A 24,709-nucleotide genomic window follows, 5' to 3' on the forward strand; every position below is an offset into this window, starting at 1 on the left:
GTTGGAGGAGAGAAAGAGGGGACAGATGGAGGGCTCCTGAGGACCCGAGGCTGCGGCTGCCTCTTGGTGGCAGGGCCTCCCGGTTCCCCTCTGCTAATGCTGCTCCATCTGTCTTTTGTGCAAACCGCAGATGATGAGCCCTGTGACAAAGGTAGGCCTGGTGTTTGTCCCCTGTGCGCATGGACAAGGTCCCTTTTCTGTAGACTGTCTGAACAAGCCCCTTCACCGCCTCCTCCTGGGGGGGCGGTGCCCCTCAGGCACCCCTCCTGGCACCTCTCTCCCGGCTCTGCCAGCTGGACCAATATGCTCCTTCAGGCATGCAGAGCTGGTGGGGACATGGGCCCAGCCCTCCCCGGACTCCGGCTGGGCTGGTCACGTGACCTGCCTGGGCAGCGGGCAGGAGATAGGACGGCAGGGCTTGGCGAGTATATCTCCCCTCCTTATCCTCACGGGCCCTAACTCAGAGAGGCTGGAATGGGGCCTGCTGACCCCGAACCCTACCAGGTCTAGAAGGGCTGTTTGTGGCCTAAGCATGGAGCACTGGGTGAAACAGGGGAATTTGTTAACCTAGGGCTGACTGGAACATGGCATTTGTCCCAAGCCCCTCTGAGACTCCATCCCAGAGGGTCCTGCCTGGTCACCTGCGGCTGGGTGCCTCTGGGCTGGGGCATGTGTCCAGCCTGGCTCACTGGCCTCCCTCTCTCTGTTTGGTTCCCAGAGACCTGTGACTGTGAGGGGTATTTCAAAGGACACTACGTGGGTAAGTAATGGGGGCTCTCCTCCGCCCCTGCCTTAACACCCTTCCCCTACCCGTGCATAACTTAGCCCATCGCGGGCTCTTGGGTCAGGGAGAGGTGACTGAGACCCAGGAGCCCCTCAAGAGCAGCTGAGTCTGTGGGACCCACATTTCCCTTCAGTCTCTGTTAGCCAGAGGCCAAGCTGAGCCTGCCCTGGCCCCGGGGTCCCCAGCCTGCCCCCAACTTTCACCCAGCCACTGGGAGCAGCGCCCTGGACAAGGACCCCTACCTTAATACCAATTTTATTATTACCATAACTCCAATTGTAGTTTATTTAGTGTTTCTTCCACCCCCATACGGCAGTGGCACCTTTGACCAGTCTCCGAAGTAACTTTGCTTCTTTTATTTCGGTAAATCTTTTCAAAGGCCTTTAGAGACAGGCGAAGGGTTTTTAACCTTTCATTCAGGAGTAACTTCAAGCTTACTGAAAAGCAGTGAGAATTGTGCAAAGAACTCCCATATACTCTACACCTCGGTTCACCAGATGTTAACACTTTGCCGTGTTGTCTCTATCATTCTCTTTTTCTGCATATACACATTTTTAAGACTATTAAGTCTTTTTCTTTTTTTAAAAAAAAGGGTATTTATTTTTGGCTGCCCTGGGTCTTCATTGCTACACACAGGCTTGCTCTAGTTGCGGCAAGCAGAGGCTACTCTGTAGTTGTGGTGCGAGGGCTTTTCATGCAGTGGCTTATCCTGTTGTGGAGCATAGGCTCTAGGTGCATGGGCTTCAGTAGTTGTGGTGCGTGGGCTTAGTTGCCCCGAGGCATATAGGATCTTCCCGGACCAGGGACTGAACCCATGTCCCCTGCCTTGGCAGGCAGATTCTTAACCACTGCACCACCAAGGAAGTCCCGCATATACACATTTAATCCTCCACCCTGAGTCATGTGAGAGTTAGTTGTGGCCAGCATGTCCCTTCACCCCTAAATAGCTCAGCATGTGTTCTCTAAGGACAAGAACATTTTCTTATAATCCAGGGCTATTATCAATTCTGGGAATTTCTTTTATATATATATTTTTTTAATTTATGCTGTTCATATCAACATTTTCGCCATTGTCCTAGTAATGTCCTTTAGAGCATTTCCCCTGACCCAGATCCAATCTAGGAGCACCCATTGCTTTTGTAGATTTGTGTCTCCTTTCATGGATAGGGGAACTGAGGCTCAGAGGGGTGATGACTTGCCTGAGGTCAGTCACATGCCAAGTAAGATAGTAGCCTTGAACCCTAATTTTGGGTGCCAGTGGTCCCCTTTTCATCATATTGCTGTGTATCCTGCAGCAGGAGGTGGTTGGGAGAGGCCAGTGGGTCTCAATCGCACCTCCAGGTCTTACCAGGTGGAGAAAGTCTATAGGGAGATGCTGGGACAAATACCACGGTGTCCCCCTGCCCTTCTCTCCAAGCTGGTCTTCGGAGGAGCTTCCGGCTGGGCCGCAGAGAGAGACTGGGAAGCCCACAGGAAGGAAAGACGTCTGCAGTGGCCGAGTCTCCGGAGCTGCCGACTTACGAGGAGGTGACCAGGTACCAGCACCAGCCTGGCGAGCGGCCCCGCCTGGTGGTTCTGATCGGTAGGTGACATCTCCAGAGAATGGGCTGGTTTCCTCCCTGGCGGGGAAGGGAGGGAGCCCAGCTGGAACCTGGCAGCCTTCCTCTTGTTTCTCAGGGTCTCTGGGAGCCCGACTACACGAGCTGAAGCAGAAGGTGGTGGCAGAGAACCCTCAGCACTTTGGTGTTGCCATTCCACGTAAGAGGGTCCGAGTGTGTGTTTGTGTGTATGTTCATGCATGCACATGTGTGTGCACACGAAGATTTCTTGGGGCCTTGACTCCAGCAGCAGTGACTTTTATGCTGGGTTTTGAAGAGTAAATAGGAGTTTTTCAGGCAGAGAAGGACAAGTTCTCTATATCAAGAGAACAAATGCAAAGGTTTGAAGGTGTGACCCAGAGTAGCAGTGTGAGGGAGTGAGGAGCTTAGTGTGGGTGACTGGTGGTGTATGAAGCTGAATGGGAGGCTGGGTTGATCAAGAGGGTCTCATATACTCATCTAAGGTGTTTGGAATGTAATCAGTGAGTGAATAAAAGTATTAACGCAAGGACATGATCACAAGTGACCCTAGCAGCTTTGCCAGAGGTTGGACAAAGAGGTCACACATTAAAGTGCAGGGCATCCCCTGGGTGGCTGCCCTCTGAGACCCCTTCTTTTCTTTCAGAATGCTCTAGAAAAAGCTGTGTACTGCTTTGAGTGTGTTCCTTGTTCTATGGGGAATCTGATTTTCCCCAGAGGTGTGCACCTTGATTCTATTATGGAAATCAGAGGAAAACACTATGTGCTTTAAAACTGTGTAAGAGCCAGCTGTGCAGAAACATCCAGTCCATAAGGGGACTGTCTGTCTTCATGTCTCTTTTCCTCTCAAAATGAAAAATAATTGAATAAAGAATTAAAAGCATACAGCAGGGTCATCTGAGTTTTTGCCTCTTTGGCTCTCAAAAAGAAAAACAATTAGGAGGGACTTCTCTGATGCTCCAATGGCTAAGACTTTGAGCTCCTGATGCATGGGGCTGGGTTTGATCCCTGGTCAGGGAACTAGATCCCACATGCTGCAACTGAGAATTCGCACGCTGAAGTGAAGATAGAAGATCCTGTGTGCCACAACTAAGACCTGGTGCAGCCAAATAAATAAATTAAAAATATTTTTAAGAAGAGGAACAATCGGGAAATTAAAACTTAGAGGACTAGGAATTCCTTTAGCAATTCTTTAAAACCTGCAGCATCAGTGAGGCAGTTTTGCTGAGTGGTTAGGGGCATACACTTGGCCTGAGACAGAGTGTGTTCAGCCTGGCTTTGCTCCCTGCCAGCCTTTGGACCTCAGAACAGGGCTTAACCTCTGCACCTCTTAGTTTCCTCACCTGCAAAACTGGGGCCTCCTTTTGCCTACATCACAGAGCTGTGCAGATCAATGGCATACCTGCACACAGGGACCCTTGGTGAAGGGAAGTGGGTGTTTGTGCACAAATCAGCGATGAACCTCTGAAAGGAAGGAGAGCACAGCCTCGCTGTGACGTGACATCTCTGCCCAGTGGTCCTTCTGTCTTCCACAGATACCACCAGGCCCCGGAAGAGCCATGAGAAGGAAGGAGTAGAGTATCACTTTGTCTCTAAGCAAACATTTGAGGCCGACTTGCATCACAACAAGTATGTCATCTTGATGGGCCAGTGGGGCCTCTGTGCAGCTGTTTGTCTCTTCATCTGGCCAATCTTCCACTTGACCTCCTGGGAATGCTTCCTGGAAAAGGCAGAGGAAGTGGGGCAGGGGCGGGTGAGGGTGGTAATCGTGGCGGGCCATTGATATCTCAGTTGATAAAGAATCCACCTGCAGTGCAGGAGACCCTGGTTTGATTCCTGGGTCAGGAAGATCTGCTGGAGAAGGGATAGGCTACCCACTCCAGTATTCTTGGGATTCCCTTGTGGCTCAGCTGGTAAAGAATCTGCTTGCAATGCGTGAGGCTTGGGTTCGATCCCTGGGTTGGGAAGATTCCCTGGAGAAGGGAAAGGCTACCCACTCCAGTATTCTGACCTGGAGAATTCCATGGACCGTATAGTCCATAGGAGATTGCAGAGTCAGACACGACTGGGCGACTTTCACTTCACATTTACCTTCGGTGCGAACTCAAGCGAGCTCGGGAGCTGAAAGCTTTTTTTTCCCCTGTGGTGATTGGTGTTCTAGGTTCCTGGAGCATGGTGAATATAAGGAAAACCTCTACGGAACCAGCTTGGAAGCCATTCGGGTTGTGATGGCCAAAAACAAAGTTTGTTTGGTGGATGTGGAGCCAGATGTGAGTTCCTGGGGCCAGTTAGGAATTTCCCATTAATGGAATTTGTAAACTAGGGGGCTATACATTTTACAGAACATTCAACCTCAGTGCAGGGGCTTTTTATTCCAGAGCAGTAAATATTAACATCTCTTTGGGTCTCCTTGGAACTTCCCTTGGATCCAGTGGTTAAGACTCCGTGCTTCCACTGCAGGGGGTGCAGGTTTGATCCCTGATTGGGGAGCTAAGATCCTGCATGCTGCATGGTGCAACTAAAGCAAACAAAACCCCAAACATCTCCTTGGGTATCCCTTTGACTAATGAAAGCTTTTGTACCCCAAAATGTGCACCTCTATGCAGAAACTTCCTTAATTGGAGGGACCCTCTTGGTGGCCCACAGAACTGGGATAGACTGCATGCAGTAAATCATGCAGCAGATGATGACACCAACTGGTCCATTAGATGTGACAAGTCAGGGTTGTTGTTTAGTTGTGAAGCCATGTCCGGCTCTTTGTGACCCCGTGGTTTGTAGCCTGCCAGGCTCTTCTGGACAGTCAGTTAGATATAAATGCACCAGTGAAAGCTGGGCCACCCCCTTCCCAACTAGGACAATTGAAGTCAGTGGCTTAGAGGACCACTGAGGGAGGCAGTCAGGAGAGCAATTTGAAACGGGAAAAGGGCAGACTTGACCTTGTGAAGTATTTCAGAAACATTTCCAGTCCCGCACACCCCGCAGGGGCTTAACCATCTTTTTCACCTTGTCTTTGAGAAAAACTTCTAAGCTTTGAAATCAGTCTGGGCATTTTTTTCCCCTCTGTGTGGAAACAGAGTTCTGATTTTATCACATAAACTGTAGGTTTTATTTTACAGAGCTAGACTTGAAACAGATTCCCCAAAGCACCTTATGTCCAGAAAGGAAAATCCTCACTAATTTGGACTTCCTGGGAGTTGGTAGTTGAAATTAAAATTGTCTGAATTTCAAAAATTTTTTGAGAAGTGATTTTATGATTTGGGTGGGGGGATGCAAACTGTATATATAGCAGTTTAATACCAGTGTGTCCAAATAGAGGCCCTCACATCATAAATATAGTGAGCTAAATAACAGGACAATTTGCATATGGAAAACCTTTTCAAGTCTTTACAGTTTACTTCAAGGGATCTCTTAGTCTCTTCATTTGCTTAACAAACTTTTTCTTCTTTGAATATCATGAGGAGGCCCGTGTGATAGCACAGATTTTGCATTAGTCCAAATTGATGACGTCTGACTAAATAGATACACACATTGAATCCTGCTGGTTCTTCCTTCAGGAGTAGGCAGGCAAAGAAGGGTGTATGAAGGCTAATTAGAGCTTGGGGGAGGGTGGGCAGAGCTAAGAGAGATGGCAGCTCTTGGAACTGAGGCTTTGGAACCTCTGTTCTCAACAAGTGAGCCTCCAGGGCCCAGCTGAGCCCAGTGTCATAGTGAAGAGTGGGAAAATGAGCAGGTGGTCTGTGTGGTTGAAGTCAGTTGTCATATGACCATATAGTCAGGACCCTGCCATTGGGGTGATGTGATGTGATGTGATGAAGCACATCGTTATTGAGCATTTGAGAAATACATTTCACAATAAAATATTCTCGAAGTATATAACATTCCTGAACTTTCTTTTTCAGGCACTGCAACAACTGAGGACCTCAGAGTTTAAACCCTATGTTATATTTGTAAAGCCTGCAGTTCAGGAAAAAAGGAAGACGCCACCCATGTCTCCAGCTTGTGAGGATGCAGCAGCCCCACTTGTAAGTTTTCAAGTTGATCATTTCATCTCCCAAGGCCTAAAAGGGCCTGTTATAGCTGCATGTGGGCAGACGTACCTTCTGCATGAGACCATCTTTCCATTTTTGCCTGTTGCCCGGACTCAGATATCATGTGATGATTGGAAGCCTTAAGTTGGGGCAGCTGGAAGTGCCACCTGATTCACACAGGGGCGGCTTAACCAGGGTTTCCCACCCTCCACCCCCTCACATGAGCATCCTCTCAGAAAATAAGGGACTGACCCCTTTCAGGGACCTGATCTGAGTGTGACAAACCACAATAATTTGTTGAACTCCTAAGTCAAACCCGAATAATTTTTAATTGAAATACCAACTTCAGGTCCAGAAAGCTAATCCAAGATGGAGGCAAGGGGCAGCAGGGGGAGTCTTCCCTACATGCTGCTCAGGGCTGAGGCTCTCTTGCTGAAGCCACAGGTGGTTGAGTTCCACCTTTACAGATCAGGAAAAGGGTTCAAGGGATTGACGGCTGCAAAAAAAATGTCACACGTTTTACTCCATTACAGATTTACTTGAGTTCTTTCAAGAGACAGATATTTATTAGGAAGATAGAGGGATTTAGGCCCCCCCCCAAAAAAAAGTCCCTTCTATAATTTCTTGAATAGATACATGCTTCCAGGATGAACTGTGAGGGTGCCCGGGGGAGAGGAAACTCCAGAAGTTGTGGACAGGTCTATAGGATGTGTGTATGTAAGAGGGTGGGAAAAGCAGGATGTTAGATCCAAGGGCAGCAGTGGGATGCTGCAGGGCGCTTGTGAGTAGGAGAAGAGCCCTGCAAGATACCATAAAGAATTGGGAAGCTTGGCCCAATTTAATCTATTGGGTTGGCAAAAAAGTTAGTTTGGGTTTTTGTGTAAGATGTTATGGAAAAATCTGAACGAACTTTTGGGCCAACTCAATAGTTTTTTTTTCCCCTCCTAGGGGGTTAGAAGTAAGGAGAAGAAATCATCTCAGCCTTCCTGTAGATGTCTACTATCTTTGCGGTAGCAGGCAAAAACTGTTTCCTAGCGCTTTAGAACATATTTTCTGAAAGTACGGACACTGTCACTAAAGAAGGAATCTGGTTTTGATTGGTGACAGAAGAGGAGGAGGGAATATTCTGGAATATCCTTCTGGGGGGAGACAGCTCACTCCCTTCCGTGACAGAATAAAAACACTGAGCCCTAGAAGCAGAGGAGAGAAGGCAACAGAGGATTGGAAGGAGATAGAAAGGGAGGTGGGTGAATGCCGGTGATAAATTTCACTTTGCAGTTTTACTTAAGAGTGGATCCTGCCACTTTCCTGTCTTCCAAAACCCAAGTTCATTGTCAGTGAACTACCTGCTTGGAATTTTACTTACTAGAGGTATTTCTGAATGAAGATGCAGACACTTGCATAGGTTGGGGGAAGGAGGGTTCATTGGCTGTCTATGCCTTAGTGTTAGGTGTCAGGAAAGCAATCTGATGGAAGTCAGGTATCCTAAGGAAATGGGGCATTGGGTCAGGGTTGTCCCAGACTTTCTTAAATAACTCTCCTTTGTCTACTATGCAAGTGGTTGGCTCTGGTTTGAGGAAATGAAAAGAAGAACTGAGTTCTACAGGGTGAATTACGGTATCCTCTGAGGGCATTCAAATTACTTCTTTTCCTTTTTACCCTCATTGATTCCAGAAATGCTTGCTTGGCTTTTGTATAGTGAATACTATTTATGGTTCTTCCCTGTAATTATTTTAACCAAATTGCCATGCACCATAATTGTACTATTTTGGAAATACCTTCAGACAGGAAGTGTGATAGTGACATATATATACACACAGATATAGACTCAGCATCTACCCAAAGCACTTCATATCAGCTAACACGTCCTCAGTAGATATCTTTTGAATGACTGAACAGTGATTATGGCTATAATTCATGAACTTTTCTTGGACGTTGAATAGGCTAGCATCACTACGCCCTGTTCTTGTGTACCCAGTTGGTTATTCAAGGGCCATATTCATCCACTTATCGCCTAAAAATTAGAGGTTGCAACACTGCCCAAGACAAAGGTTGTAGGTCCATTACTTGTCAGGGGGATAACAACCCACTTGTTCCGTAACTACCCCTTTTCCTTGCAGGATGAGCAGCAGCAAGAGATGGCCGCCTCTGCCTCCTTCATAGACCAGCATTACGGGCACCTGGTGGATGCTGTACTGGTAAAGGAGGACCTCCAGAGTGCGTACAGCCAGCTCAGAGTGCTCTTAGAGAGGCTGAGCAAGGACACTCACTGGGTACCTATTAGTTGGGTCAGGTAACTGTATCCTAGAACATCCAGGTTGGAGGGGACCTGGAAGACCACCTGGCCTGGCCTACCCCATGCTACCATCAAGGAATCTCAAGTGAGAGGGGCAGAATTTTCCATAAACTCCATCCTCAAGAAGAGTCTCTGTGGGAAGTCTTGTTTGTCATTGGTTTTTGTCCATTGCTTTTCACTGCACTCCTTTGGAGCAGAAAACATTAGTCAAAAGGGGGTATATATCACAATATAACACATGTCATTCATTAAAGTATCACAGGCAAGTTGACCCTGATTCTCTGTACCAAAGTTGAGTAGCCACTGTCTTTTGGCAGGGGAGGTGGTGGTGAATGTATGCAGTACCAATTTGCAGAGGTAATTTAAGCTTTATAAACAGACTGACACTTCATTTATCGGGCTTTGTCCAGAGTTGAGTTGTTTTACCCAAGAGGACTTAACATGCAATTGAAGTTCGCCTGTCGACAGGCACTAAAATGTTGATCTTTTTAAAGGTTTTGAAAGTTTGTGTTTGCCTGGCAATGGAAAATGTGGTTCTCTGCCCTCTTGAATAGTGAGCATTCACAAACTTTTTTGACAGACTAAGGTATGCTTCCCTGTCACCATGAGTTATTGTACTATCTATGATACGGTGGTGTTTTCAGGGACTCGTGGAATGTAAGGCTGCTTGTGCCTTTTCTATATATCCTCAGACTCCAAAGCTTTACCCTTGCTTGCTTTGATTTATTCTGTTCTGTCACTTGTCTCTCTTGTTACTGACCGTTGCCCTGGTTCTCACCTGTCCCTTCCTTCAGATTATAGGAGCTCCTGACATGCCAGGTCATGGAAAAACAGATGATCCCCACACCTCCACCCCACACCCCCATCAAATCTATGTCTAAACCACAATAAATCAGTCCTGACCGTCAAAATCTAAGTATGTAGACTCTGAGTGTGGGCTTGATGGGTTGTCTCTGAGCAAAAGTGTTTAATATCACAACAGATTTGTGATACATCTTAGCTTCAGAGAATTGTATTTCTTTTTAATAGCCAATGTATATAAACCTTTATTCTGTGCCAGGAATCTACGCTAAGGCCTTTACCTACATGACTTTGACAAATGCACCAAGCCTGTGATGTAGTGTTCTTTTTCTTTTTGGCCACACACCATGGCTTGTGAGATCTTAGTTCCCCAACCAGGGATTGAACTGGTACTGTTGTCAATGAGAGTCCTAACCACTGGACTGCCAGGGAATTCCTTGATGTAGGATTCTTATCATCCCTATTATACAAATGAGAAAAACAAGGCTAAGAAAGTTTAAATAATGTGTTCAAGTTCACACAGCTTTAAAAAAATGGCAGAGTCATAATATTAGAGTCCAACTCTAATACCAGTGATTGTCATTAACCACTATACTGCCTCTCTTTTGTGGCCCCATAACTGAGGCTGTCTGTTAAGCCATTGACTTAGAAGTGAGGAATGTGCTCTCAGCTAGAATTTACAATAATATGCAGTATGGCTGCAACTTCTAAGACTTGAAAGAGGCTGCTTAAAGCTCTTGAAAGAACTCTTCCTCATGAGAAAAAAAGGAGGCGAGGTAAAGTGCAAAGCACCAGGAAGAAGATCTGCTGCCTGTTTAGAAATTTCCATTTTGCCTTCTTACACAAGGATACCTTTTCCACTTTTTATTGGATTGGCCAAAATGTTGGTTCAGGTTTTTCCATTACAATGTTGCAGAAAAACCCAAACAAACTTTTTGGTCAACCCACATAGCTCATGAACCTGGTAGGTCCACGGAACAGGATCACATTCTTCAGACCTTTCTAGCAAAAGGATGAGGACCTCTTTGTATTTACAAAGCACTGGATTCTTACCAAGTTAAATTAGTCTTAGCTGTTCCACATAGAACCAGGTGGGGAAGGCAGCTGCTCTTTGAAGCTGAGTGGCACATACCAAGTTGTGTGTATTGTACAGGAGAAAGAAAAAAGTGAACATGCTAGTCGCTTAGTCATGTCCGACTCTTTGTGACCCCGTGGACTGTAGCCCGCCAGGCTCCTCTGTTCATGGCATTCTCCAGGCAAGAATACTGAAGTGGGTAGCCATTCCCTTCTCCAGGGAATCTTCTGACCCAAGGATCAAACTCGAGTCTCCCACATCGCAGGCAGATTCTTTACCTCTGAGCCAGCAGGGAAGCCCCATTATACAGGAGAGAAGGATTAAAATCAGCCCTCAGGCAAAAAACATGTAAGTCAAAATTACTCTTGAAAAGTCCTCTAGCGTGGCCCCTTGGTGGAGATCCTAACCAACTCTTAGCAAAGCCCAACTGGGTGGTTTTTCCCCCATTGTAGGAGCACAGTGGTTGAATAACAGATTTTTTTTTTTTTAATTTCAAACAACTCAGCATTTTCTTATTTTTAATATTTTCTTAATGATTTTCAGATGACTATTTCATCTTTTCATCTTTCTCTTCATGTGTATTGTGAAGCAAGGCATTAAAATGTGATGCCTGCTTTATTTCCTGTCTAAGCAACCTCCTCACCCCGAAGGCAAACTGTGTTGACAACTGCTTGGCTGCTACAAAATCTGTGAGAGCAGAATGGATAGGGCCCCAGAGACAGGTCATTTGTAAAGTGTTTTTGCTGTTTGCAAAAATAAAGCTGTTGTTTTTTTAAAAAAACCACAAACCTGTTTACAAATATATATTGGTGGAATATATATAAATTCAGTTCCTAGTCCCATTCTAGCCAATAGCACATACGTTCCGAGCCTCTGGGCAAAATTTCTGCATGTTTGTCTTTCTCGGCCTCACACCAAGAAATCTACTTATTTTATACCTTCCAATATGTCCCTTTTCTCCCACTTGGGCCCTCAATGGCTGGTAAGGTTTCTGCTTGTGTCTCCAACCAGAGAGAATGTGGTGAGCTCTGGGGGGCTTTTTTCTAGGTCAAGGATGTTAGACGGGCAGGGCCAATAAGCTGCCACCACCCACTCTTACACCCACGACAGACATCACTAATTGATCATAGCACTCTCTTGCTGAATGTAGATATTGCTTTTGGATATTTCAGGATATAGTATCTGGTCTCAATTGAGCAGAACTGGCAAGTGAATTAATCTTGTTTGCCATCTTTGATGCAGGAATTTTAACCTTCTCTGTCATCCACTCCACTCCCTGCAGGAAGTGGATTTTTAAAAATTACAACCATCTGTCCTTCACAGACAATGCTTAGCTATGTTAAACACTGGCCGATTGTGCTTTTACCATTGAATACATACATGCTTTAAGGCATGTGACTCATCACAGTTTTACATCCACTTATACAGAGTTACACCATTTATGCCACCAGTCACAGGATCACGTGTGAAAAAAAAAGAAAGCATTTGTTGACTTTTTTATTAACTACTGACCAGCATATGCACAAAGCCCTCTTGAATCATATAGTTTAGAAACAATAAGCAGCATTTTTCTATCTGGCGGAGTCAATATGAATCTATTTTTTTTTTCCTGTCCTCTGAATACAGTCTCCAACCATTGCTTCCTTTAAAAGTCAGGCTTATGGTTTCAGAGCAAGATGATGTAGAATCATTTTTTCCCTCCTCCTCAATTCTAAATCTGGCTTCCCTGGTAGCTCAGTTGGTAAAGAATCCATCTGCAATGCAGGAGACCCTGGTTCGATTCCTGGGTCGGGAAGATCTGCTGAAGAAGGGATAGGCTACCCACTCCAGTATTCTTGGGCTTCCCTGTGACTCAGCTGGTAAAGAATCTGCCTGCAATGCAGGAGACCTGGTTTCAGTTTCTGGGTTGGGAAGATCCCCTGGAGAAGGGAATGTCTACCCACTCCAGTATTTAAGCCTGGAGAATTCCATGGACTGTATGGTCCATGGGGTCACAAAGAGTTGGACATGACTGAGTGACTTACACTTTCACTTTCACCTCTAAATGGCTTCCCAGGTGGCATAGTGGTAAAGAACCCACTTGCCAATGCAGGAGACACAAGAGACTTGGCTCTGATCCCTGGGTTGGGAAGATCCCTTGAAGGAGGAAATGGCAACCCACTCCAGTATTCTTGCCTGGAAAATTCCATGGACAGAGGAGTCTGGCATGCTACATTCCATGGGGTTGCAAAGAGTTGGATACTACAGAGCACACACGTGTGTACATACCACCACCACAACTCCAAATACAACTTAAAATCTTAGGAATTTATTGATAAAAGGACTCTGAAAGATGGAAAGAAAATGGGTTGAGTAGGGAAACTCAAGATTTGAGGAACAAACAATGTGGTGACTTTCCTGGGCTTTCTTTTCATCTCCCACACCCAACTGAGATATGAAAAGGCCTACAACCCAGAACCACCAATAGCAGAGACAGGGAAGGAAAAATTATGGAAAAAATGGAGGAAGGAAGGAAGAGAAAGAAGGGGGGAGTGAGGCAGGAAGAAAGGAAAAAAAGTTTGCTTTTTCTGCCAAAGGACAGGAAAGGGCAAAGAAGCCTGGAAGAGACCTACCAGGGAGCCCCAGCCCTAGCTCCACACCAGGGTACCAGCAGGTGGCCCAGTTCATTCATAGCAGGAGTGAAGCCTTATGTCTCCCTGCCTTCCACCCAGTGACAAAAGAAGACCCAGGCCCAGCAATGCCTGCCCACCCCCTCTGCAGAAGGTAACCCAGCAACACTGCAGCCCAGGGAAGCACATTCCCACACTGCAGAAGACACCAGAAGGGACTGAGTGGGAGTCCTGGCAGTACCCAAAGAACAAGCAGACAAGAATAGTATTGCAAAGGCTCAGAAAACCATACTTCATTGAAAATAAGACACATAAAAGAAGCAGAAATTTATACCAACACCTAAACTGGACTACTATCTGCTATAATAGAAGATTTAAATAGGATTAAGAGACCCCTAAGATAATCACCCAAATATCCAGGATATGAGAGAGAAATGTGATGAGATATTACTCATCATAATACAAACCAAGAAAACTCCAATCAACCAATACCAGTATGATATGATTCAGATGTTAGAATTTATCTAATAAGAATTTAAAACAATTGTAATAAAAATGCTTTAACAATAAATAACAAATTCTAGAAAAAATTTTAAAAACAGATAATCTTACAAAGAAATAGAAGTTATGAAAAATAACTATATGGAAATGATATAAACATAAAGTTATTGAAAAATTGAAAACTCAGATGGACTCAGTAGTAGAGTAGAAGTGACAGAAGATCAAATCAGGGTACTTGAGGACAGATCAATAAAATTTATGCAATGTGAACAAATAACTGGAAAAAAGCATTACAGACAAAAAAGTTAACACTGGTATCATCAGAATCCCATAAGGAGAAACTGTGGTGCCAGAAAGTACTCAAAGAAATAACAGCCAAAAATTCCCCCAGTTTAGTGAAAGATATAAATCTACAGATTCAAGAAGCTGATAAGCTCAAAATAGGATAAGCCCAAAGAAATCCATACCAAGATACATCATAATTAATCTCCTGAAAACTAAAGACTAAAGAAAAACCCCAAAACCAAAAACTTAAGAACCGGGAGAAACAACAGGAAGGAACACCAACACAAATTCTATTTTAATATTACTTTAAAGGAAACTGTGCAGGCTTGAAAAAGTGACATGACATTTATCAAGTGCTGACAGCAAAGACTCTCAGTCTTGAATCCTAAATGTGATGAAACTATCCCTCAGGAATGAAGAGGAAATAAAGACATTCTCCAGTAAAGGGAAACTAACATAATTTCTTGAGACTAACTCTTAAAAAATGATTAACAAATTGGCAGAAGGCTGGGACATTCAGAAAGGAAAAAAACAACTGAATATGTAAAGCTAGAAGTAAATAGGTTATTCTTCACCTCTTGACTTTCTTTACCCATATTTTCTGGATAACAAAAGTTATGTCACCATCTGATACAGTGTTCAGTGTATATAGAGGAAATACATAAGATAATTATATTCTAAAAGTGAGGAAGATATTGGCAGAGTGGATTAAAAGAAAACATGACCTGAACTTCCCTGGTGGTACAATGGATAAGAATCCACCTGCCAATGCAGGGGACACAGGTTCAATCCCTGGCCCCAGGAAGATTCTATATGCTGTGGAGCAACTAAACCCATGCACCACAACTACTGAGCCAGAAATCCAGAGTCCAGGAGCCTCAACTACTGAAGCTCCACCTCTGGAGCCTGGGACCCACAACAAGAGAAGACACCACAATGAGAAGCCCTTGCACCACAACAAAGAGTAGCCCCTGTTCTAGAGAAAACAACTAGAGAAAGTCTGCACAAAGCAATGAAGACCCAGAGCAGCCAAAAATAAATAAATAAATAAATGAACCAACTATATAAAAGACGCTTACTCCTTGGAAGGATAGTTATGTCCAACCTAGATAGCATATTCAAAAGCAGAGACATTACTTTGCCACCAAAGGTCTGTCTAGTCAAGGCTATGGTTTTTCCAGTGGTCATGTATGGATGTGAGAGTTGGACTGTGAAGAAGGCTGAGTGCCGAAGAATTGATGCTTTTGAACTGTGGTGTTGGAGAAGACTCTTGAGAGTCCCTTGGACTGCAAGGAGATCCAACCAGTCCATTCTGAAGGAGATCAGCCCTGGGCTTTCTTTGGAAGGAATGATGCTAAAGCTGAAACTCCAGTACTTTGGCCACCTCGTGCAAAGAGTTGACTCATTGGAAAAGACTCTGATGCTGGGAGGGACTGGGGGCAAGAGGAGAAGGGGATGACAGAGGATGAGATGGCCGGATGGCATCACTGACTCGATGGACGTGAGTTTGAGTGAACTTCGGGAGTTGGTGATGGACAGGGAGGCCTGGCGTGCTGCAATTCATGGGGTCGCAGAGAGTCGGACACGACTGAGCGACTGATCTGATCTGATATGTCATCTACAAGTATACAAAAGTAGTTGGAAAGGATGGAAACATATGCAAACAATTTTTTTAAAAGCATAATTTAAAAAGGCTATATTATTATCAGATAAAGTAGACTTCAGAGAAAGAAAATTACTAAGGACAAAGAAGAACATTATATAATGGTAAAAGGATCACTCCATCAAGTAGATAGAGCAATCCTAAATGTGTGTGCAACAAACACCAGAGCTTTAAAATACATGAAGCAAAAACTGACATAGCTAAGGACTTCCCTGGTGATTCACCTTCCAATGCAGGGGACATGGGTTCGATCCCTGGTCAGAGAACTAAGATCCCACATGTTGCGGGGCAACTTAGCCCACATACTGCGGCAAGAGAAACCCGCACACCTAAACAAGAGAAACCCTTGCACACCACAGCAAAAAAAGCCCACATGCACCGCAGTGAGGACCCAGTGCAGCCAAAAAGGAGAAAAAAAAATGACAGAGCTAAAAGAAGAAATAGACAACTCTACGGATATAATTGGGGGAGTCAACACTCTACTCTCAGCAACTGATAGGATTAGAACAGAAAGTTATCTAGGGCATAAAAGAACTGAACACCATCAACTAAGAGGATCTAATTGACATTTATAAAACACTCCCCTCAATGGCAGCACAATATACAGTCTTTTCAAATGCCCGTGAAATATTTACCTAGGTAGGCCATATTTACAAATTTAAGAGAATTGGAAATCTAGGGTATGTCCTCTGACCATAATGGACTCAAATTCAGTCACAGAAAGACAATAGGAAAATCTCCAAATCATTTGAAAGAATACCTGATATAACCTTAAAAGTTCATGGAAACTTCCTGGAGAATGGACCACTCTCTTGTATAAATAATGTATAGGTGTTATCCAGATAAAGACATAGAACTATGGATTTTCTGGCTAGAGGGGAAAACAGATGAATGGGATGAGAAGAAAACATGTCTTCTGTTAGTTGAAAAAGGCAAGGAATGATCAGACATAAGGTTGCAGGCTAATCATGGCATCCAGTCCCATCACTTCATGGCAAATAGATGGGGAAACAGTTTTTCTGGGCTCCAAAATCACTGCAGATGGTGATTGCAGCCATGAAATTAAAAGACGCTTACTCCTTGGAAGGAAAGTTATGACCAACCTAGATAGCATATTCAAAAGCAGAGACATTACTTTGCCAACAAAGTCTTGTCAAGGCTGTGGTTTTTCCAGTGGTCATGTATGGATGTGAGAGTTGGACTATAAAGAAAGCTGAGTGCCAAATAATTGATGCTTTTGAACTGTGGTGTTGGAGAAGACTCTTGAGAGTCCCTTGGACTGCAAGGAGGTTCAACCAGTCCATCATAAAGGAGGTTGGTCCTGGGTGTTCATTGGAAGGACTGATGTTGAAGCTGAAACTCCAATACTTTGGCCACCTGATGTGAAGAGCTGACTCATTTGAAAGACCCCGATGCTGGGAAAGATTGAGGGCAGGAGGAGAAGGGGACGACAGAGGATGAGATGGTTGGATGGCATCACCAACTCGACAGACATGGGTTTGGGTGAACTCTGGGAGTTGGTGACGGACAGGGAGCCCTGGCGTGCTGCGGTTCATGGGGTCGCAAAGAGTTGGACATGACTGAGCCACTGAACTGAACTGAAGGGTGCAGGCATTTGTCATTTTTGTGAAATTCTGGTATCCGAACCTTATTGTAACTAGGGGGAAATTCCCTATTCTGGTGAGAATGAGAAGCAGAACCCATGTTCAGAATTGGAAAAATGCAAATACCCTTCCAATCTCCCTTGCAGATAAGGAATGGGTACATATGATCTAAGTTACATCAATTAGATACACCTTCACTGACTTGGAGTTTAGAGCTAGTGACACAAAGACTTCAGATCAGTGAGAACTTAGGAAGGAAGATCCAGTTCCATTCCAGGTAGAACAGGGGCAACTGTGTGAGCTACAGCACCGCAGACCAATTCTACACCAAGACCTGGGGCATTGTTCCTTGAATGTGCCGCTTGAAGCTCAGTCCTGCAGTTTTCTGGCAAATACTGTTAGCTATTTCATTCAATAAATTATACATTTTTTTCACTAAAATCAGACGTCAATTTACATTGCTTGAAATAAAAATTCCTGTTGATAGAGGGTTCTGAGACAGAAGGAACAAGATCGTGAGGGGCCCATATTGTGTATGCCGCATTGAAACGTGTGGCTCATTCTGGAAGGAATGGCAAATCATTGAAGGTGTGAAGCTAGAAAGTGATATGGGCATTTTCCCATTAATAATACCAGTTGTAAATCACAAATGCCTGAAATGGGCAGTAGTACATTCAAAGACTGAGAGGATGGGTAGATTTAAAATAGGCAGGGGAGAGGAAGGGATGAAAGAGAGGGAGTAAAGGATGACTGCCAGGCTTCTCACCAGGATGTCTAGAAGAATGACTCCTCAAAATGAGATGAACTGGAATCCATTTAAAATTGAATTTGTATTTGCACACACTAATTTTTTTCTTTAAACTTTTTATTTTGAGGTAATTGACATGTGTGAAAGAAAGAATACAGAGAGATCCTGTGTACCATTTACTCAGTTTCCCCAGGTGGTAGCCCTTGGCAAAACTACACACAGTATCACAGCCAGGAGATGGGCATGACAGAGCCAAGATACAGAACAAGCTCATGATTGATGAACTGAATGACAGCGAAATTTAAATGCTTTACACTGTGAAAGATGAAAAGACAAATTACAGAGAAAATATTTTGCAGATCCCATATCCAACACCAAGGACTTGGGTGTAGAATGTGTAAAGAAAACTCAAAATTCAATGTTAAAGAGAGCAATCCAATTAGAAAATGGCAAATGTACCAATATTTCACCAAAGAGCATATGCAGAGAGCAAATAAACATATGAAAGATGTTCAACATCATTAATTATTAGAAAAATGCAAGTTAAAACCACATGAGATGTTACTGCACATATTATAATCAGATCAGATCAGTTCAGTCACTCAGTCATGTCTGACTCTTTGCAACCCCCATGAATCGCAGCACGCCAGGCCTCCCTGTCCATCACCAACTCCCGGAGTTCACTCAGACTCATGTCCATTGAGTCAGTGATGCCATCCAGCCATCTCATCCTCTGTCGTCCCCTTCTCCTCTTGCCCCCAATCCCTCCCAGCAAAACTAAAAATGGCGATAACATCAAATGCTGATGAGGATATGAAAAAGCTGGCTTACTCATTGCTGGTAGGAATATAAATGGTATAACCACTCTGAAAATGGTTTTGTAATTTCTCTTAAAATGGACTTATCATATAATCCCATAAGTACACTCCTGGGCATTTATCCCAGAGAAATCAAACTTATTTTCATGCAGAAACTTGTGCATAATAGTGGATAGCAGCTTTATTCATAATGGTCAAAAAACTAGAAATTACCCCAATATCCTGCAATGGGTAAAACTGTGGTACATTCATCCCATGGAATACCACTTAGCAATAAAAAGGAATGAACTATCAACACATGCAACCTGGATGAACCTCAAGGAAATTATATGGAGTGGAAAAAAATAGTCTGAAAAGAATGAATACATACTGCATGATTCCATTTATGTAACATTCATGAAACAGCATAATTATAGAAATGGAAAACAGATTAGTAATTGCCGGGGTTTAGGGCTGGGAGGCAGAGGCTGGCTGTGGCCAAAAAGGGTGGTAAGGTATTTTCCATAATGGTACAGTTAACTGTCTTGAAAGTGTTTGTATTAATACAAAACCACACTTGTGATAAAAACAGCATGGAGTTATACACACACATAACAAATGAGTGCATGTGTAAGTGGTGAAATTTGTGTATGCGCTATAGATTGTACCAATGTCAACTTTCCTGGAGAGACACCATACTGTATTTAGATGTTAACATTGGGAGAAGCTGGGTGAGAAGGGTGCAGGAGGCCTCACCATACATTTGTTTGTAACTTCCCGTAAATCTATTTTAAAATAAAACATTTATTTCTGATAAGAACATATAAGATCTCCTCTCCTTCCAAATAAACCATTTAAAAAGGCTCAAAACCAGCATGACCAATCCCAGAAGCCATGCAACATTGTCTTGTCATGTGTTTTGAGATATTTTTGACATTTTCAATCTTGCTTCTCCCTACAAATGAACAGAGTCCATGAAAATCTCACTGAAGCATTCTTTTCCAATCCTGGGTATTCACAGAGAAGCTAATGGTGTTTTTCCTCTGTGTTGTCTGAACTTTAATTTCCTCATGTGCTTTTTGTTTTCCATTTCCACAGAGCTGAGCTTGTGGTTGAATCATCTCACCCAGCCTATTCTTCCTGCTTGGGGTGGTGCAAATGGTGTATGCTTTAAAAAGCTGTCACTTTCTCTCTCTCATTAAGACTTTTCATAGCCCCCAATAAAAGTGCTTGTTGGATCTTTCCTTCTGCCTGCCTCATTCTGTCTCCATTTGGGGATGGAACTTAATGCCTTTGGGTATTTTACATGTAACTTACTCATTTTATGTTCCAAGCTTTATTGTAGCATCCTAAGATTGAGCATTCAGCCACTTAGGAGTGCCTTGAAATCCTAAGCAGCTAAGAAATCCTAGGGCCTTCTCTTGTCTTATCCATGGTGAGTAACCTTGCATTCAAGGAGAGGAGAGGGAGAGAAATGGAGAGCCATCAATTATACAGAATTATTCTTTGAAAAGCCTGCGTGTCCATTTATCCTTCTCCCTAGGGGCAGCAGCAGGGCAGGGGAACTTAGTCATTACTAATAATATGAAATAATATGAAATGCCAACACAATAGTACTTTTGAACAGTGACAGAGACCTGTAATGTAACTTCAACATAACATTAAAGCCACGAGACCTCCTGTTTATGTCTTACTAAAACAAATCACTTCCCCTTAGACTCACATAAAGCCTCAAAGCTGGTGACAAAAGGCAATCATTTCCTACTTATATGGAGAGAGGAAACAAAAACGGAACTCTAGTCCCCGAATGGATGGCCAATCAATATTACGGAAGAGCAAAATTCACCCCTTGGTTGGGCCCCTCGTTCTCCATCTACATGGGTTTTAGGGCTTTGCCATGAATTGTGATCACCATGTTCTCTGATAAAGAGCAGCCATGTGGAAACATACCTATTTATCTCGGGAGAGAAGATATCTGGTTGTATTTCTGATATAGCGTCTTGAATTCTTGAAGGAAAAAAAAATCAGATTTATGTCAATGCCCAGGTGCTGGTGTGAAAGTTGAAGTTCTAAATCCTATGGGTCTTAGAAAACGCTTACAGACCAAAGCCAGAGAGTGGAAGTTTATAAAAACACTGCAGATGGCTTTTTCCCCCCTCTTGCAGGATTGTCCCTACATGAAACAAATCAACCACATACTGAATTGTATACCCTTCATCTTCTTTGCTTGCTCATTCAACCTAAATGAATTAAGGGATGAGGGAAGATGTTACCAGATATTTTCTGAAGCTGTCACATAATGGCTTTGCTACCAAGGGGATGTCCTTAGCTGGTGAAGGGTTTGCTCCTGTTGTTAGCTTTGTAGGCTCTGGGCAGTTTTTCTCTTACAGATAGTTACATTCCTTATGATTTTGTCCTCCAACAATCAGGGGTCTCTCCTGAGATTGACTCTCCTCTGAACACAGCCAGATTCTGTGAGTGAATAAAGCTATCACAGAGTATCCACGTGCCTGCCAATCTAACTCCGACGACTTGCGGTCATAGTGTGGTTTGCGATCACCAAGCCTCTTCAGAATGCCCTGGTTTTCCACAGTGATTCTCACTAGCTCCCGGTTCCTTGTTTCTCTGTTTAAGCTGGGAAAAAAAAAAAAATCCTAAAATAGGTGAAGAATAAAATTCTCCTTCCAGATTGGAGTGGGGAAGATGAAGTTATGATGTCAGAAATTCAGGCTGCCTGAGTGCAGGGAGCCTGCTGTTCCACAGAGCCCTGAGAACCTATTGAACCAGACCGCATTCTGGGAAACATGCAAAGCTTTTTTAGGGTAAGGCCAGTGGTTCTCAGCCCTGCAGCCTACTAGAAGATTCTATTTTATTGGTCTGGGATGGAGCTTGGGGATTAGCATTTTGCAATAGCTCCCCAGGCATTATTATATGAAACCAGGATTGAGACTCTCTGGTTTAGGTGATGAAGGTCTTGTCTACCCAGAAATCACAAATAGCTGGTAACAGTTTTGGTTCACCTTACTCCCCTCAGCTTTCAACCCAGTTTTAAATACACAAGGATCAGGAAAGACATCTTGACACTCTCCCCTACACACTGACACACAGATACACACTCATTTTCCTCGCATACATTCCTTTTGTAGCCCTGATCAGACCGCATAATTATTTGCATAAATGTCCCCTCTTTCTGACCTTGTGTTTTGAGGTTAGGAAATATACATCTCATTTCACCTCTGTATCCCTGGTGCTCAGCACATAGTAGTTGCTCAGCAAATATTTGCAGAAACAATTTTAAGAATGTTATATTAAAATCCCAGTTATCATCACCATTTTTAAAAAGTGCTTTCCTGTGACAAACTCTAAATAGGACTCCAAGGAGTCTCTTAGGGAATAAAAGTTAGCTCTCTAACGTTAGAGAAAGGTTCTTGTTTGGGGTGGTTTTCTTTCTCCTTAACATGGTCTCTTTGGTTATCCCTCAGGATAACTTTCCTTCAGTATGCCTCTAGTACTAAAGCCCAACAAGGGGGAAGTCAGTTTTGACTTTCAGAAAATGAAGAGAAATAATACTACCTCTTGGAAAAATATTCGTTCCAGCAATCCACCTTGGCGGGGCCTCGGTGGGCATTGGCGATTTTTTGACACAGTTGCTTGTTTTCGTATTCAATTTTGTCGATTCTCTTTTGTTCACCCTGGTGAGAAACCCCACCCCACCATGGTGACATCATTACTACATCATGCTCCCTCTCACAACGGTGAGCATCCCCCTCCTGTGGGATTATGGGAAAGGGGCAAACTGGGGGCTACAGTGGAGACTGGGAGCAGGGCTGAGGAATCCAGGGGTGGTGTATGGACAGGAGGAGGAAGTGGTGGGTATTTAGAAGGCTCTGGGAAACTGGACCTCTTTGGGACATAGATAAGGTACATTTGCAGATGGCAAGAACAAATACCTGCAGTTTGCTCAATTTTAAGATGTGATGTGTGTGCGCTGCTGGAGGTTTGGTATCAACAGTAGGCTTCACTGGAGAGGAAGGAAAGAGAGCAATGTTACATCACAGGTATCCTCTTAGTAGCCTTAGGGACTCTGCTCACATTCTACACAATGACACTGATTAAAACATTACAAGTTTGAATTCTGAACCAATTCAGTTCAGGGATTCTGGTTCAGTTGACTTTCCCAAACTGACATCTTTTGAAGAGTTTTGAGCAGACATGAAAGCATGATGAGGGCTGAGAAAAATAAAATTTACAGACATAAATGTTCCTTGAAGCTAATGAAAGAGCCTTTCTCCCACCCTTTCCCAATATGACTATCCTGGCTACTGGATGCTGCCGTCTCATCCTCTGTCTAGCTTTTTGGCTCTAAAGAGCTTAAATGAGTATTTCCATCAAAGGAACTCCCTGATGGAAGATAAATTTTGTCACTGATGCTAATGCCCTCTTGACCAGACTCAGCAGATAAGGCCATATCATTGCAAAGCTGTGTACTGCTCTGGTTTACCATCAATATCTCTTAAGGTGAGCCCTTTCAGAATCCTAGTCATAGTGTCCAGTTTAAATTGCCCCACATACCTATTTGTATTCTATTCTTATGAAATGCGTAGTGGCCAAAGTCCAGCTTCTTCCTGAAGGATGTGCTCTGTCTGTGATTAGAGACAATTACAGGGTAGGCCAGATAATCCAGGGAATTGTTCATCTTCTCTTCCTAGTCTCACTTCTGAAATGAGGCACCCAGGCTCCTCTGTGAGGTACTTAGCTGTCCATGATGGGTTGTCATAGTTACTCAGTTATGACATCAGGGACAGGTCCCCGGGGAAGAAAGAGGAGCAGTGGAGCATGCCCGGTTGTCCCTGGGCTTCTCTTTTGAAAGTTAACCTATGTCCCAGTCAAGATGAGGACTGAGGCTCAGAAGATTTCCCACCTACCTGGAATGCAGGTGCCACCAAGGGCAGCAGGAAAAAGTGTGTTGTCTGGAAGGGGTGGGAAGGCATGGGGTGGGGGTGGGAGGTTGGAGAAAACCAGCCTTGGTTACACACCATGGGCTGTAAGTTTAGTCTCCACTGCAGTGGTTTCCCTGAAGGTGTGAGACTACAGCTGTTGGAGATATCAATACAAGACCCTTAATGATAATTTGATTTAATGTCATTTTGCAGATGAGGAAACTGAAGTCCAGAGCAACAACCAAACTGCTCTAGAGAAAGTTAGCGGCAGAACTGGGCTCCGGATGTGGGTTTCCTGAATTCCCAGCACCACATTTGCTCTTTGGAGGGTGGGGAGATCTGCCATTTCATGCCAGTGGAGGAGGATGGTCATTTGCTGGTAGCCGGACCTCAGTAAATGATGAGTTGCTGACATCATGTGGCTTGTAGTGGGCTGGCAGCTGCTCTAGGAGGTGTAGCGCCTAGTGGGTGCGCTACACGTTTGCTGATGGAGAGGGAGAACCCCTACCTAGTGCTCACTATGTAAAGCTGGGCGCTTTCCTGGAATGTTATATTGAATCTTTCAAAAGGCCCTAGGAGTTAGGTGTTTTTATTACCCCCATTTTTTCCCCCCAAAAAACAGGCTCAGAGAGGTTAAGTCACTGCCCAGGACCAGAATGCCATGCTTGTTTGCATAGAGCCCAAGCTTTAGGCAGGATGCCGACTCTCACTGAAGGCTGGAAGAAATGAGCCCTAGAGTTGGGCTTCTCAGCCTTTAACCTTCGTAGGGATCCCCAGCAGGGCTTGTAAAATGCACATCCTCATTCAGCAGGTCTGAGCTGGGCGGGGTGGGGGGTCGGGGGAGATTTTACATTTCTGATCAGCTCCCGGGTGAAGCCAACGCTGCGGGTCCGCAACAGGCAGTCAGAGCTCACAATCGGAACCCGGGTGTCCCTGTAATCCTGAGAAAATTAAGCGACACTTGGGTGTATCCCTGGTCAAGAAAAACTTTTATTGCGCCC

At 44.1% G+C, this 24,709-nt stretch overlaps 2 protein-coding genes across 4 annotated transcripts in view; one reads left to right on the forward strand and one right to left on the reverse strand.

Annotated features, from left to right (window-relative positions):
- The window catches only part of MPP3 (MAGUK p55 scaffold protein 3), a 28,054-nt gene extending 18,096 nt beyond the window's left edge, over positions 1-9,958 (forward strand). For all 3 annotated transcript variants that reach the window (XM_025280052.3, XM_044938906.2, XM_044938907.2), the window contains 8 exons: positions 131-151; positions 719-760; positions 2,202-2,366; positions 2,462-2,542; positions 3,897-3,990; positions 4,523-4,631; positions 6,261-6,383; positions 8,510-9,958. In XM_025280052.3, coding sequence (XP_025135837.3) covers positions 131-151; positions 719-760; positions 2,202-2,366; positions 2,462-2,542; positions 3,897-3,990; positions 4,523-4,631; positions 6,261-6,383; positions 8,510-8,686 — 812 coding nt within the window. In that variant the 3' untranslated portion in view covers positions 8,687-9,958. The remainder of the gene's footprint in view (positions 1-130; positions 152-718; positions 761-2,201; positions 2,367-2,461; positions 2,543-3,896; positions 3,991-4,522; positions 4,632-6,260; positions 6,384-8,509) is intronic.
- A 9,866-nt stretch (positions 9,959-19,824) lies between these two features.
- Positions 19,825-23,585, reverse strand: CFAP97D1 (CFAP97 domain containing 1). The gene is made up of 6 exons (XM_006046843.4): positions 23,341-23,585; positions 22,719-22,789; positions 22,342-22,460; positions 21,279-21,402; positions 20,719-20,775; positions 19,825-20,212 (listed from the first exon to the last, which is right to left on the reverse strand). Exons 1-5 carry the CDS (start codon positions 23,462-23,464, stop codon positions 20,719-20,721), a joined length of 495 nt encoding a protein of 164 aa, XP_006046905.1. The 5' UTR covers positions 23,465-23,585; the 3' UTR covers positions 19,825-20,212.
- Positions 23,586-24,709: the final 1,124 nt, after the last annotated feature.

This window comes from Bubalus bubalis, chromosome 3, assembly GCF_019923935.1.
Source record: "Bubalus bubalis isolate 160015118507 breed Murrah chromosome 3, NDDB_SH_1, whole genome shotgun sequence".
Taxonomy (NCBI): Eukaryota; Metazoa; Chordata; class Mammalia; order Artiodactyla; family Bovidae; genus Bubalus; species Bubalus bubalis.